The 16733-nt window shown below is 40.5% G+C and overlaps 1 protein-coding gene across 2 annotated transcripts in view; it reads right to left on the bottom strand.

The window, feature by feature from the left end:
• Window positions 1–71: 71 nt before the first annotated feature.
• Window positions 72–16733, bottom strand: part of ARL6 (ARF like GTPase 6) — a 37065-nt gene continuing 20403 nt past the window's right edge. For both annotated transcript variants that reach the window (XM_075594046.1, XM_075594045.1), the window contains exons 8-9: window positions 13456–13511; window positions 72–589 (exon numbers count right to left, since the gene is read on the bottom strand). In XM_075594046.1, coding sequence (XP_075450161.1) covers window positions 564–589; window positions 13456–13511 — 82 coding nt within the window. In that variant the 3' untranslated portion in view covers window positions 72–563. The remainder of the gene's footprint in view (window positions 590–13455; window positions 13512–16733) is intronic.

Here is a 16733-nt window from a genome sequence, read left to right as displayed (position 1 = left end):
ATAGGCTGTGTAATCTCTCAGAGGGGAGGGAGAAACAGTGCTACACTATTAAAAACAAAAAACAAACCACAGGAGTTTTACACATTTTTATTGACAGAAATACAGGTATTGCTATAATAAAAAGCAATCAACGTTATTTAAATATCAGCACACGGTTTCCTATTGTACCCTGCAGTCATCCCTCAACCCATCCCTTTTATACAGTATTCCACATGTAAAACATTACAAAATATTATTTTGGGATATGTTACTTTGAAGGTAAAAGTAAATAATTTAATAAGTTAAAATGCAAACAGCTACATATGTATTTACAGAGTGGAGGAATATAAACTCACACAAAGTACAGAAAATAAATGCTGATGCTAAATATTTGTTTTAATTGGATCTTAGCCTCCACTATTTTGTTTCTTTTTTTTTTTTTTACAAAAATGTACCTGAGTATCTAAATAAAATGAGCGAGCCATGTTGATCCTTTTAAAACTATTAAAGTCAATGACTAAACTAATTTGCACATCGTTTGGTCCTCCTCCGTGGATAATGATAGGGTGCACTCCATCATCTTCTTAGGTCTTCATTGCTTGGATTTGATCTGTTGGTAACAATAAAATGTTGTTAGCACCATAATATTTAGGATAAATAATATAAGGTGTACTTGATTTTTTTTCTTGAAATACAGGTTAACACAATTAAGTGACAGCTTATACTACTGTAAGTACCAAAAGTAAGAAGCAGGCCACAAATATGAACAGAAAGTGTGCTTGTTTATTGGCTCTTCCCTCCCCTCCCCCCCCCTTCCCAGGTGAAAAATACTTCTTACTAATTTAATTTAGGTCTAAAAACCTCTATATTTTCCCCTTCTTCCTCAGATCTGTCCCTTCCTCTTTTCTGCATTCACGCATTAATGAATTAATTCACGGCACAGAACCTAAACAAACCTAAGCAAAGTTACTCTTTGCTATGAAGATGAGACAACCATTAAGATTCCAAATACTTCAAAAGGTGTAGTTTTACTCAGCAAGTAAACCCCACAGCTGTGCAAGGCTTTTTTTGTGACCATTTGCTTCACAAGTTGAGGTACCTTAAAAATGAATTTTGTTATTGTGCTATACTTTTAGGTTTAAATTTACCAATCACAAAATATACAACGCATAATGTTTTTGTTTGTTCGTATGTAGGATGCTGCAGCGATTCTGAAGATGTAAGTGATCATGACGGAGTCAAAGTATTTTTCATATAAGGGCAACTCTAATTATTCATAATGCATAATAACTCTCCACTCATTTCTGTAACAAAAAACTACTGGAAGATTTATAATAAAGAAGGATTGATGCTGTAATGTATCCAGGATGCAAAAAGAAAGGTACAGTAAAGACTGCCCCTTTAAAACCGCACCGCAAATGTCTCTTCGCAAGATCTCTATTCGTGATTAGTATTGTTTTATAGTTTAATAATTAGTGACTCATTCTAAATTCCTCTCTTTTATTAAAAGGGATGTGTGTGTAGAGAACACACAGAAAGATCCCCACTAAGGCGCACCGCAGGCCTGAGTGATATTAAATCCTGGTCCTGAAATGCGCTAGACAAACAACATATATAATTTTATTGAAATCCTATATAAAAGCGTTAAAATCATAAAGCTCCTAGTGTCACTAGAGTGCCTAGGCTCTGAGTATAGCCAAAATGGTTACCCAGGGTAATACTTCAGTACCTCTAGTGGTATTCTCCTGTTCACTGTTTATCCTCCTCTTGGATAGATGCTCGGGTGAGGTATTAATATACCTTTATAAGGACCCTATATTGATAAGAGGAGTGTGAGCTCAGTGATAGGTGCTAAATGTGTGTATATCTGCTAGATCTCTCTTCTAATTCTTGAGGGTGGATATACACAGTCACTGGCAAGGGGAATTGGTGATTAGTATGCTAATACTTTCATGTTGGCAGCGTACAGTAATTCCTTATAATTGGACATATATACTTGCGAACACCTAAATGTTGTAAATACGTCTATTGTAGCCTATATGCAGATTGCATCCGTATACTGACGCAGCCAATATGGTTATACAGACAAAAATTTAGTGTTATCCGATAAGGATATTGCCTGTAGTGGCTAGTACTTATGTTGTATCTAGTACAAGTGTCCTTTGATTATATCCACTGGCACTTTATTAGTTCCGTTAGATTGTGCTTTCAGCTGGAGTTCCTGTGTTGGAATATTTTTATTCCTATACACAGAGGTGAATGAGTGCGTATTAGAGTGACACTATATATACCAAGCAGTGGATAGTGGCTGCTTCATGCTTCAAATAGTACTCTTTATTGGTGAGACAGATGTTCATCTATTGATATCTAGGTTACTGCTGTAGCATCAGTGTAGCCTCTGTATTGGTGCCTATAGTAGTTGATCTATGATCGTAGTGCTTTGTTTGGCAATTGTATCTTCACGTGCTCTCGCGGTGTGTCATTTGTTTAGACGTGTGGCTTAATCACATAGTAGTGGCGTCCGCAAGATGCAGTTACCAATAAACAGACCGGCATCCTTTTTCAGAGAAAATACACATATGGTCAGAGGCTTTTATGTGTCAGCAGTTGACACTTGGAAAGCCAGGCTGAGTTGCAGTAAGTGTAAGGTGTTCATGTTTTGGTGAGCATGTCGCTGCTATAACATAAAAGCAGCCTCTGTATTAGTGCTTGTAGTGATAGTGTCAACCGGTCTTAATACTTTATTTTGTACTAATATCTTCTGTCATCTGGCGGTGTACCATTTGTCTGGACCCGCAGCTGGGTTACGTGATATTCGCCGTCCGCACGACACAGCTATCAGTGAAAAGACCAGCCCGCTCACACAGAGACTAAAGATGTACCCTCTGCATGGACGCGCGGCTTGATCACAAGATAGTAGCCGCCCGCGAAATACCGCCCCAGAGAAAAGACCGGTGAAGGAACCAGCGCACTTGTACAGAGACTGTGTACAAGTATTAACTGAGGATTGTTACTCGTTGGACACTAGGAGAACATTATGCGATGTACCATAGCATATTAAAACCCGACGTGACGTCCGTTTCGTCGCCTATTGCGACTTCATCTGGGGTGGGCGTAGCCGCGTCTCAGTCGGCCCCTTTATACGTGTGTGTAGTCATAGCAACTTGGAGAAGCTATTTCTGAAGTGCTATGGTGGTGGTGGCGCAGGTGTACTGCAGGTTGCAGTGTTGGTAAAAGAAAAGCGCAGGTTTCAGACCAGGGTGATATGCTAACAGTATTATGATACTGGTATTGAAACCAGATAGCCCTTCCTAGCCTGAAGTGTCTAGTGAAGCTTAGTAAAAGAGTATGTTGCTTTCTTTAATTGGCTAAGTGAGTCTACATGATGTATATATTATTATCTATGGTGAAGTGATGATGATATTCCTAAAGGGCCATTAATACACATACACAGATATATACAGTGTCTACTGATGGTTATATTCAAGTAGTTGATAAAAAATCATCACAGGCACTGTTTTAACACCTATTGATGATAATATGTTTATGTCTATAAAAAAGGTGTATAGACAAAACCTTCATTGAGGCCCACTGGATACTGTGTATTCAATAAATAAATCCATCTCGCCTCACACTGTAACAATTTCTTATCCCAATTGCCTTTTCTGATGTTTGTCGCAATATGGTCAATTCCCTGGAAAGTAAGGGTACTGCTGTCTCCGTCATGTACATGGCGTACATGTCTGGATACTGGGGTGTCAGTTGCATTGCGAATAGAGCCCAGATGTTCTAGGACTCTTTTACGCAATTCCCGCGTTGTTTTGCCCACATACTTCAGGCCACAGGAGCAGGTGATTAAATAAATTACTCCCGTGGTTTTACAGTTGATGAAGGTTTTGATGGGGTATGTCTTAGTTTTTTGTGTATTCGTAAAGGTAGCGCCCTCTCTCATTGACTCGCAGGCCTTACATTGATGGCACTTGAAAAAGCCTTTCATGGACAGCCAAGTTTTCTGTTTTTTATTTCTAGTAAAGTGGCTATGCACCAGATGGTCCTTGATGTTACTGGATCTTCTCCATACAACTGACGGATGTGGTTTCAGGACTTTTTTCAAATCCTCGTCACTGGTAAGTATTGGCCAATGTTTTTGGAGTATCCGGTTGATGTCAAACCATTGACCATTGCATGTACTGATGCAGCGTATCTCCTTGGTGTTTTCAACTTTGGCTTTGTCCCTGAGAAGGGTTTCTCTGGGGGTGTTTAGTGCTCTGCGATAGGCCTTTTTTAGTTGGTTATTAGAGTAACCACGTGCCAAGAAATTGCTTTTCATTTCTTCTGCTTGTTTTTTTAAAAGTTTCTATATCTGAGCAAATTCTTCTTATTCGGAGGTATTGTCCAGTTGGAATGCCTCGAATAAGGGATTGTGGGTGATGGCTGTCAGCCAGGAGGTAACTATTTGTAGATGTCGCCTTTTTATAATTGTAGGTGGACAGATAGCCCTCTTCGGTTTTTGTGATGGTAAGATCCAAGAATGTAATGCTTGAATTGCTGACCTCTGAGGTTAGTCTCAGGTTATGGTTGTTGGAGTTCAGGAGACCTAAAAAAGGTATCAAGTTCCTGTTTACTCCCCTTCCAGAGTAGCATGATGTCATCTGTGTACCGAAGCCAGATGTCAAGGTGATTGGTATATTGTTCCATGGCCTCTGAAAATACGCTAACCTCTTCCCACCATCCTAGGTAGAGGTTAGCGTATGAGGGAGCACATGTTGTGCCCATGGCTGTCCCCTGCGTTTGCAGATAATATTTGCAATTAAAAAGAAAATAGTTATGTTCCAAAATAAATTGAAGGAGAGATAGTACAAAGTCATTGTGTTCTGTATACAACAGACTCCTTGTCGATAAAAAATGTTTCAGAGCCCATAGGCCTATGTCGTGTTGAATACTCGTATAGAGTGATTCAACATCGAAGCTGACTAGAAGTGTTTCTTTGCCTACTTCTATGCCTTCCAGATGTTTCAGTACGTCCTTGGTGTCTTGGACGTATGAGGGAAGACTCGTAACGAAATTCCTTAGGACCTGATCAACATATTTGCTGGAGTTCTCTGTCAAGGACCCAATCCCCGATACTATGGGGCGGCCTGGAGGTTTGGTGCTATTCTTGTGTATTTTTGGTATACTGTAAAAGGTGGCTATCACTGGGTTGTTCTGCGTCATAAAGTCTTTTTCTTGTTTAGAAATGACCTTCTTATCCAAACCATGTGCTAGAATGGTTTCCAGTTTCTTTTGAAAGATTTCTGTGGGGTCTCGTTCAAGGACTTTGTAGCATCGTTTGTCCCCCAGAAGTCTCAGATTTTCTGCCACGTATTGTTCTGTGTCCAAAAGTATAAGATTGCCACCTTTGTCCGCCGGTTTGATGGTGATATTTTCATGATCTTTGAGTTCCTTTAGGGCCTTCTGTTCTTTTGATGTTAGATTATTTTTACCCTTTGTAATATTCAGTTCTTCCAGATCTTGTGTTACTAGTTTAACGAAAGTTGCTACGTTAGAGCACGATTCTTGGTGTGGAGTAAAACGACTTTGTGGCCTCAATGATGTATGTGGGCCATCTCCTGTTTTTTTTTCGGAGTCTTCTAACAGGCCCACCAAGTTCTGCAGATGTTCATGATCTTGTGTGGGCACTGGTTCTTCATGTAGACCCGTATATCTTTGTCGTTCTCTACGTTTAAAGTGCTTATGCAGTAGCATCTTTCTAGCAAACAGGTTTATGTCCTTGACGGTTTCAAAGATATCGAAGGTACCCTTGGGGACAAAGGATAGGCCTTTACTTAGTACCTTTAGTTGATCTTTAGTAAGGCTGAGTTTGGACAGATTAATGACTCTGTTTTGTTCTTGTGTCTCTCTCGTATATCTTATCTCCTTCTCCTTGGCCTCCTGTGATGCGACCAGCCTCCTCTTCCTCTCCATCTTTACCCGTTTTTCACCTCAGCTCACTTCACTGCATATACACTTTACGCAGTATCACTATCCATCAACGAGATGGCAGGCTTCCTTTCCAGAGCAATGGATTTTAACGATTGGGAGGCAGATAGGGTACCTTCGATCTCTTTGAAACTGTCAAGGACATAAACCTGTTTGCTAGAAAGATGCTACTGCATAAGCACTTTAAACGTAGAGAACGACAAAGATATACGGGTCTACATGAAGAACCAGTGCCCACACAAGATCATGAACATCTGCAGAACTTGGTGGGCCTGTTAGAAGACTCCGAAAAAAACCCAGGAGATGGCCCACATACATCATTGAGGCCACAAAGTCGTTTTACTCCACACCAAGAATCGTGCTCTAACGTAGCAACTTTCGTTAAACTAGTAACACAAGATCTAGAAGAACTGAATATTACAAAGGGTAAAAATAATCTAACATCAAAAGAACAGAAGGCCCTAAAGGAACTCAAAGATCATGAAAATATCACCATCAAACCGGCGGACAAAGGTGGCAATCTTATACTTTTGGACACAGAACAATACGTGGCAGAAAATCTGAGACTTCTGGGGGACAAACGATGCTACAAAGTCCTTGAACGAGACCCCACAGAAATCTTTCAAAAGAAACTGGAAACCATTCTAGCACATGGTTTGGATAAGAAGGTCATTTCTAAACAAGAAAAAGACTTTATGACGCAGAACAATCCAGTGATAGCCACCTTTTACAGTATACCAAAAATACACAAGAATAGCACCAAACCTCCAGGCCGCCCTATAGTATCGGGGATTGGGTCCTTGACAGAGAACTCCAGCAAATATGTTGATCAGGTCCTAAGGAATTTCGTTACGAGTCTTCCCTCGTACGTCCAAGACACCAAGGACGTACTGAAACATCTGGAAGGCATAGAAGTAGGCAAAGAAACACTTCTAGTTAGCTTCGATGTTGAATCACTCTATACGAGTATTCAACACGACATAGGCCTATGGGCTCTGAAACATTTTTTATCGACAAGGAGTCTGTTGTATACAGAACACAATGACTTTGTACTATCTCTCCTTCAATTTATTTTGGAACATAACTATTTTCTTTTTAATTGCAAATATTATCTGCAAACGCAGGGGACAGCCATGGGCACAACATGTGCTCCCTCATACGCTAACCTCTACCTAGGATGGTGGGAAGAGGTTAGCGTATTTTCAGAGGCCATGGAACAATATACCAATCACATTGACATCTGGCTTCGGTACACAGATGACATCATGCTACTCTGGAAGGGGAGTAAACAGGAACTTGATACCTTTTTAGGTCTCCTGAACTCCAACAACCATAACCTGAGACTAACCTCAGAGGTCAGCAATTCAAGCATTACATTCTTGGATCTTACCATCACAAAAACCGAAGAGGGCTATCTGTCCACCTGCAATTATAAAAAGGCGACATCTACAAATAGTTACCTCCTGGCTGACAGCCATCACCCACAATCCCTTATTCGAGGCATTCCAACTGGACAATACCTCCGAATAAGAAGAAATTGCTCAGATATAGAAACTTTTAAAAAACAAGCAGAAGAAATGAAAAGCAATTTCTTGGCACGTGGTTACTCTAATAACCAACTAAAAAAGGCCTATCGCAGAGCACTAAACACCCCCAGAGAAACCCTTCTCAGGGACAAAGCCAAAGTTGAAAACACCAAGGAGATACGCTGCATCAGTACATACAATGGTCAATGGTTTGACATCAACCGGATACTCCAAAAACATTGGCCAATACTTACCAGTGACGAGGATTTGAAAAAAGTCCTGAAACCACATCCGTCAGTTGTATGGAGAAGATCCAGTAACATCAAGGACCATCTGGTGCATAGCCACTTTACTAGAAATAAAAAACAGAAAACTTGGCTGTCCATGAAAGGCTTTTTCAAGTGCCATCAATGTAAGGCCTGCGAGTCAATGAGAGAGGGCGCCACCTTTACGAATACACAAAAAACTAAGACATACCCCATCAAAACCTTCATCAACTGTAAAACCACGGGAGTAATTTATTTAATCACCTGCTCCTGTGGCCTGAAGTATGTGGGCAAAACAACGCGGGAATTGCGTAAAAGAGTCCTAGAACATCTGGGCTCTATTCGCAATGCAACTGACACCCCAGTATCCAGACATGTACGCCATGTACATGACGGAGACAGCAGTACCCTTACTTTCCAGGGAATTGACCATATTGCGACAAACATCAGAAAAGGCAATTGGGATAAGAAATTGTTACAGTGTGAGGCGAGATGGATTTATTTATTGAATACACAGTATCCAGTGGGCCTCAATGAAGGTTTTGTCTATACACCTTTTTTATAGACATAAACATATTATCATCAATAGGTGTTAAAACAGTGCCTGTGATGATTTTTTATCAACTACTTGAATATAACCATCAGTAGACACTGTATATATCTGTGTATGTGTATTAATGGCCCTTTAGGAATATCATCATCACTTCACCATAGATAATAATATATACATCATGTAGACTCACTTAGCCAATTAAAGAAAGCAACATACTCTTTTACTAAGCTTCACTAGACACTTCAGGCTAGGAAGGGCTATCTGGTTTCAATACCAGTATCATAATACTGTTAGCATATCACCCTGGTCTGAAACCTGCGCTTTTCTTTTACCAACACTGCAACCTGCAGTACACCTGCGCCACCACCACCATAGCACTTCAGAAATAGCGTCTCCAAGTTGCTATGACTACACACACGTATAAAGGGGCCGACTGAGACGCGGCTACGCCCACCCCAGATGAAGTCGCAATAGGCGACGAAACGGACGTCACGTCGGGTTTTAATATGCTATGGTACATCGCATAATGTTCTCCTAGTGTCCAACGAGTAACAATCTTCAGTTAATACTTGTACACAGTCTCTGTACAAGTGCGCTGGTTCCTTCACCGGTCTTTTCTCTGGGGCGGTATTTCACGGGCGGCTACTATCTTGTGATCAAGCCGCGCGTCCATGCAGAGGGTACATCTTTAGTCTCTGTGTGAGCGGGCTGGTCTTTTCACTGATAGCTGTGTCGTGCGGACGGCGAATATCACGTAACCCAGCTGCGGGTCCAGACAAATGGTACACCGCCAGATGACAGAAGATATTAGTACAAAATAAAGTATTAAGACCGGTTGACACTATCACTACAAGCACTAATACAGAGGCTGCTTTTATGTTATAGCAGCGACATGCTCACCAAAACATGAACACCTTACACTTACTGCAACTCAGCCTGGCTTTCCAAGTGTCAACTGCTGACACATAAAAGCCTCTGACCATATGTGTATTTTCTCTGAAAAAGGATGCCGGTCTGTTTATTGGTAACTGCATCTTGCGGACGCCACTACTATGTGATTAAGCCACACGTCTAAACAAATGACACACCGCGAGAGCACGTGAAGATACAATTGCCAAACAAAGCACTACGATCATAGATCAACTACTATAGGCACCAATACAGAGGCTACACTGATGCTACAGCAGTAACCTAGATATCAATAGATGAACATCTGTCTCACCAATAAAGAGTACTATTTGAAGCATGAAGCAGCCACTATCCACTGCTTGGTATATATAGTGTCACTCTAATATGCACTCATTCACCTCTGTGTATAGGAATAAAAATATTCCAACACAGGAACTCCAGCTGAAAGCACAATCTAACGGAACTAATAAAGTGCCAGTGGATATAATCAAAGGACACTTGTACTAGATACAACATAAGTACTAGCCACTACAGGCAATATCCTTATCGGATAACACTAAATTTTTGTCTGTATAACCATATTGGCTGCGTCAGTATACGGATGCAATCTGCATATAGGCTACAATAGACGTATTTACAACATTTAGGTGTTCGCAAGTATATATGTCCAATTATAAGGAATTACTGTACGCTGCCAACATGAAAGTATTAGCATACTAATCACCAATTCCCCTTGCCAGTGACTGTGTATATCCACCCTCAAGAATTAGAAGAGAGATCTAGCAGATATACACACATTTAGCACCTATCACTGAGCTCACACTCCTCTTATCAATATAGGGTCCTTATAAAGGTATATTAATACCTCACCCGAGCATCTATCCAAGAGGAGGATAAACAGTGAACAGGAGAATACCACTAGAGGTACTGAAGTATTACTCTGGGTAACCATTTTGGCTATACTCAGAGCCTAGGCAATCTAGTGACACTAGGAGCTTTATGATTTTAACGCTTTTATATAGGATTTCAATAAAATTATATATGTTGTTTGTCTAGCGCATTTCAGGACCAGGATTGAATATCACTCAGGATTGAATATCACTCAGGCCTGCGGTGCGCCTTAGTGGGGATCTTTCTGTGTGTTCTCTACACACACATCCCTTTTGTCTAATTATCCCTGGCAGCACGCGACCAAAATCAATTATTTATACTAGAGTTTGAGCGAGGTTCCCATAGCTCTCTTTTATTAAGACAGCTACTGAAGGCCTCTATATAGTTTTGAGCCTGGCTTTCAATGCTCTCAGATCCTATGGGGCAGATTCAGAGAGCACTGTTAAATAAGGGCGGGAGGAATATTTTAGTAGAGGGCTATCTATCTATCCCTTCAAACATATAGAGAAAATCCTGTGCCCAAAAAGGAGCACACCTTAGATACCTGGGAGATATGTCAATTGTATTTGCTTAGTATATTTAAATGACTCATACCACACGCCGCCTACGAGATATACACAAGACCTATACTGACAAGCCCAGGGCCCCTTGTGATGAAGGGGGTACTAGTGTCAGTCCCAACAGGATGAGAACCCACAAGCTGCTATTCAGGGTGCAGCTCTAGCACTGAACTAACCCAGATTCTGAATAGCTTCCCTGTCACAGCAAACTCATGAACGCTGCTGCTCACACGAAATCATATTTGTGGACACTCTCCCGGCATCCATTAAAAGCAGGCTACTTCCAGGTGTGAGTAGTAGAGCTAAAGTATGCTGTGACAGGGGAGCTATGCATATATGTATATAATGGCTTTCTGTGGATGAAACCTGTGATGCTGCTTTATTTAACACATGAACAATATAAGGACAAGGGATTTAGATATAGAGAGAGATATAGAGAGAGATATATATATATAGAGAGAGATATAGATAGAGAGAGAGAGAGAGATAGCAAGATAGAGAGATTAAAAAACCCCATTAATAAATGTATTAGTTTCTTTTACCAAGCACTTCATAAAACAGGATTCGATAGGAGGGACAAAAGGCTTCTGTATTTATAATGATATGTGCACCCTAGATAACCAATAGAAAGATGCATCCTGTATTTATCATGATAATACTCAATATTCTTAAACCGCTTTAGAAACATATATAAAGGGTGGGCTGAATGGTTTCTAGAAAATGCCCACATTTAGCATGTTCCTTTGCTCTATTTGCAGGTCAGAGTTATAATGGGTGACAAATTAAAAAATTCTCCACCCACGTACGATGTAATTGCAACCGTCTGACATCAGTTTAGGAAATGCTGGAAAATATCTGAAATAGGAAGCTAGGCCTTTGGGGAGCTGCCCACACAGCATAGGCGGAGAGGCAAAAGTGCAAACCAAAAAGTTGCTCGCCCTTTAACCCAGGAAACTTTTCCAACACTTGGTTGCAACTGATTCACTACGCCAAGGATTAGAAGCAAAAAAGGCCATTATGTAATGCACATTAACCGTTTCACTATATATCGAAATATCACTGCAAACTAAAGGAATAGTCTTCAATGGTGTCTCTTGGATTTGTAACAGGCAAAACAAGTACTTTGAGCACCTAAACAAATGGTATAGGCCACGGGTGGCCAAATCCAGTCCTCAAGGGCAACCAGCACGTTGGATGTTAAGGATATCCCAGCTTCAGCACAGGTGGCTCGGTTGCTGTGTTGGTGGCCCTTGAGGACTAGGGTTGGATGCCCCAGGAAGAGTCTTAGGCTGCGCTTATAGTGCTGGCGACGGCGACCGATGATGTCACCCACAAAAGTTATAATTTAACTTTCAGCGACGTCACTAGCGACGGGGTCGCTGATTAGTCACATTTGGTCGACAGTCTGTAAAAAAATCACATTTTAACCCGCTTCCAAATTTTGTCAATTGTTTTGGAGCGACACCGCGTCGCCGGCACTATAAGCGCAGCTTAAATGAATGGTATAGTGTCTACCTAATTTAGTTGTGAGGGATTCAAAGATCAGGGGCTTACTAGAACTACAACATATTATATTATTTATTCCAGCATCCATTGTAAACTATACAATGTGCAGCTTCCAGAGGTCTCGCTCTAGATAGTTACTACATTTTTAAAAGTAATGATGCTGTATGTACTTCCTAATCTCAACGATGTCAGATGTTATAAAATAAATATAAATCACATGTACAGTATTTGTGTGAACAAACAGTGTGTCATTTCTGACATCTGGTGGTGTTTTTGTGTATTGCGTAGTCTAGTAATAAAAAAAAAAAACCTTCACCCAAAACGCAAGATTTAAATTGTTGTACTCAATGAAACAAGTCACATAAATTAAGTCACAAGTCACATTACAATTTATAGTCAGTTTGATCGTTCCAATAAGGGCAGGGCATCAGAGACGCATAACTTTGCAAATCCTGAAACGCTTTGGATAATGTATTTTCATGATTGTTTTGACCTTACTGTATGAAAATGGGATGAAGATTTTTAGCAACGGTTGTTTCAAATGCCACACAAAGTTTTAAGAGACCCTACCATGGGAAACAGAAATCATTTTAGGAAGTGCACTCAAAATACCATTTCACAAATCTTGTAGATCATTAAAACTTGGGAGGAACCAGGGTGGGCTTGTGTGCCCTAACTATTATAGGCAGGACTCTGGGTGGAGAGGTAGGATACACTTCCTCCGTATATAATATTTATATATATGCGGATCCCACCAATGCCCAGAAGTGGGCTCAGAGGAATAGACAAGAGGATACCTTTTTAGCTAGAATAGTAAAAGTAGGTAAAGCGACGTCTGACAGAGAACATCTTCTGATTCATAATAAAGTGCCAAGGTAAGTAAGTCACTGAAACATCCTTCCTACTAAATTGTGTTAAGATTAAGCAATGTAGGACTTGTGCGTGTGCAAAACAGTTAGGCAGCCATGGGAACTAATCTAACCTGTACATTCCTGGTGCCATTACCGTGGAACTGATTAAATAAGTGACTGTAGAAACAAATAAACACTTATGCAAAGAAGGATTTAAATGTCACAAACAGCCAGGAAATCCCATGCTCTTTACCTAGTATGCGGATTAAGCGAGAGGCAGTTATTGTACTTACTGTGTAATTTGATCTGGTAGCAGTAGAAATGGAAACAATACAAATGAAAAGAATAAAAATGAAAGAATGGAAGAAAAAGAAAATAATAAAAAAATGATAAATTAAAACACCAACAGTGAAATGAATGTGCAATCTATCTTACCCTGCAGCCAATCTACACCTTCTTGAAGTCCCTCTCCTTTATGTCCATCACTTGCACTGAAACAAATGGAAAAATAGTCAAGATAAATGACTGTTTAAACATATTGTAAATAATTACAGTTTACAGTAACTACAGCAGGTCACTGGGGGTTGTACTGGTTATTCAGATTCTAGAGTCCAATATCTAGAATTCTTGTCTTAATCATAAACAAAGTGATTTCTAGGTGTAATATTTTAAAGTGTAAAGAAAAGATTAACACAAAATATTAAAAACAAAAATTGGTGGGACAACAAGATTGCATAATCTCAGCGATTAGCAACATGTGACCAGTAGAGCACATCGCAGTATTTTAAGTAGTTCTGAAATAAACGAAAAAATACAAATGAATAATACAAAATTGCACTAACTATTTTATGGGCTATGTTAAGCATTTATATATGCAATCATAGGAAAATGCAGGTAATTTATGAAGGAGTAAGCATTTCACATGCTCCACTGCCCATCAAAATGAAATACTGGTTGCTTTCCGGCTCTTGCTTTTTTTCCCCAGTACAGTACTAGTTTTTTGTTGTTGTCCTTAACACAAAATAATCTTGTTTTTTGTTTCATTTTTATTTTTTTAAGAATAAATCAAAATGTAGTTACCTCGTTATCAACTTTGCCCCGGATCCAGAATATTGTGATAACAGCATTAAATATATTACTGCTACAAAAACAGTTTCTTTATTGAACCTTGAAACCGCAAGCAGGCGTCTGAAGGCTGATCTTAGGTGTAAAGTGCTGTGTTCAGGGAGAAGTCTCCTCAGATAATTGAGTAACTTGTCCAGAACGCATTTTAAAATGTACTGTATTCTCGTTTTTGGGACAGCTGGAAAAGGGCTGAATACAGTCACTATTTTTTTTTTTTAAATACACCTAACATACTTATGCTAACTCAAGCTTATTGATTGGTATTCGGTGCTAGCCATCAATTCATTAGGGATATCCAGACCATTTTGAGGAGCCTACATGTTGTATCTAAATTCTGAATGGTATAATACTTTGTGTAATCCTTGTCATAATAACCACGAGAAACGCCCAATTTTTCAGATTGCAGGACATAGGATTACTTCTGTCATGACATCTATATTTGAGTGTGTAAATCTGATAATATTATTTGGGAGTACCCCAAGAAATGATTTCTGAGAAACATAGCATTACACACAACTGGTCATGAGGCCATCAGAAGTACACCAGAGGATTTGTTGGGGTAAATTACTGGAAGGCTAGTGGGGTTACCTCCAAAGTACAACACAGTTGGATAATCAGTTCCGCTCCTCAAACTCAATTTATTTGTACCATGTACACTAAAAGATCAAATAGAGCTGTCCATTTTACATATACATAGTATAGTTGGAATTTTCTAACAGTTGCAGTGTAATAATATAGGGATAGAGTAAGTAAAATTACCTAATGAAGAGGTTCTTCTAAAACCATTTAGCTGCATGCAATGTATTGCATAACTGTATTGCTGCAGGCCATTATAGCGGCAAAGGAGTTACAGGAAGAACTTTTTCATAACCTGCACTTCCCTCCTCCGATCCCTCTGTGGGCGTACCCTAGGGGTCTGTCTTGGAACCTCCTCTCTTCACACACTCTAGGTCAGGGGAGCGCAAACTTTTTGTGCTGCGCCCCCCTGTCCCTCTGCCCCCGGCTCTCGCGCCCCCCTGCCTACCTTCATCCGCGTCAGATGACGCTGCGTGGGCGTGTGACGTCAGGTCACATGGTGCCGCGGCGTCTATTGACGGCGCGTTGCCATGGCGACGCAACACAGACGGCTGAATCCCGGTAAGTAAACAGTTGCAGGGGCCTCACGCGATCCCCCGGCATTTCCTTGAAATGCCTGGGGAAAAGAGCGCGGGGCCTCTGCAACTGCCCGTGCCCCCCCAGCACAATCTCCCGCCCCCCCTGGGGGTCGCGCCCCCCACTTTGCTCACCGCTGCTCTAGGTGACCATACCACATTCTCTTGGGTTCCTATATCACCTCTATGCTGATGACACAATTTTACCTTTCAACCTCTGACATTACACCTGCCGTACAGACCAAAGTCTCTGAATGTCTATAATAACCCTCTGCCGACTCAAACGTAACATGGCAATGCCGGAGCTGCTCATACTTTCTCCTAGGTCTGGCCCATCTGCCCCTTCTACATTACTGTTGGCAGAACTATCATACACGCAGTACCATAAGCACTCTGCCTATGTGTCACATTAGACTCCTCCATCCCATTCAAATTTGACTCTACTGCTAGAACTCCAACACAGGCCCGCATCCTCTCCAGTCTCAACTATTGTAACCTACTGTCCGGCCTTCCTGCTTCTCATCTGTCCCCCTTACATTCTATCCTAAAACGCTGGAATCACTTTACGCTCTCCTAAATCTGTCTCAGTGTTTTTCCTGCTGAAATCCCAATCCTGGCTTCCTATTAAATCCTGTATTACTTACAAAATTCACCTCTTTTATGGCTATACTCCTCTGCCCCTCCTTATATCTTGGTACACACCTGCCCAACTCTTGGGTTCTGCTCAAGGAGGTCTTCTGTCTACCCCTTATGTATCTAAAGCCTGCTCCCGACTAAAACCTCTCTCACTGCCCCACAGCTCTGGAATGCCCTTCCCCTCAATATCCAACTGGAAACCTCTCTCTCCACCGTTATGGGCCATCTTAAAGTACACCTCTTTAATTAAGCATTTGGGTAGCTCTGTTGACTGATACTATACATCTCATATGCACTGACCTTGACCCCTTGCAGACGCACTTCCCATAACACCCTCCTAATGTCTCCTTAAGTTCTCTCTGCTTGCCACTTAGATTGTAAATTCTTAATGGGCAAGAACTCCTTTTCCTAATGTTACTTTTATGTATGAAGCGCTTATTCCTACTATGTCGTGTTTTACTGCTGTAAAGCGCTATGTACATTGATGGCGCTATAGAAATAAAGATATACATACTATTCTTTCATACTTTTATTATAGCAAGTAAATGTGCAGTTTCAAGAACCCATTGCACGGTAATCATCATGTTGGAAAATTACAATTGTAATGAGAAAAGATCACATTTCTGCACTCAAGGTCCCACAGTGGGTGTATAATATAGAACTGTCACTTTAATCATCACAAAATAATAACTACATTTGAATAATTCTAGTTAAATCCATAGTGTGTAAATAAGAAATCATTAAAAGCCAAGTATTTGCAATAGCCAGTGTATAGCGAGTTAATAGAGAGTACTGTATATG

This window comes from Ascaphus truei, chromosome 3, assembly GCF_040206685.1.
Source record: "Ascaphus truei isolate aAscTru1 chromosome 3, aAscTru1.hap1, whole genome shotgun sequence".
In the NCBI taxonomy this organism is placed as follows: Eukaryota; Metazoa; Chordata; class Amphibia; order Anura; family Ascaphidae; genus Ascaphus; species Ascaphus truei.
This window is presented reverse-complemented; position numbering and strand designations above follow the sequence as displayed.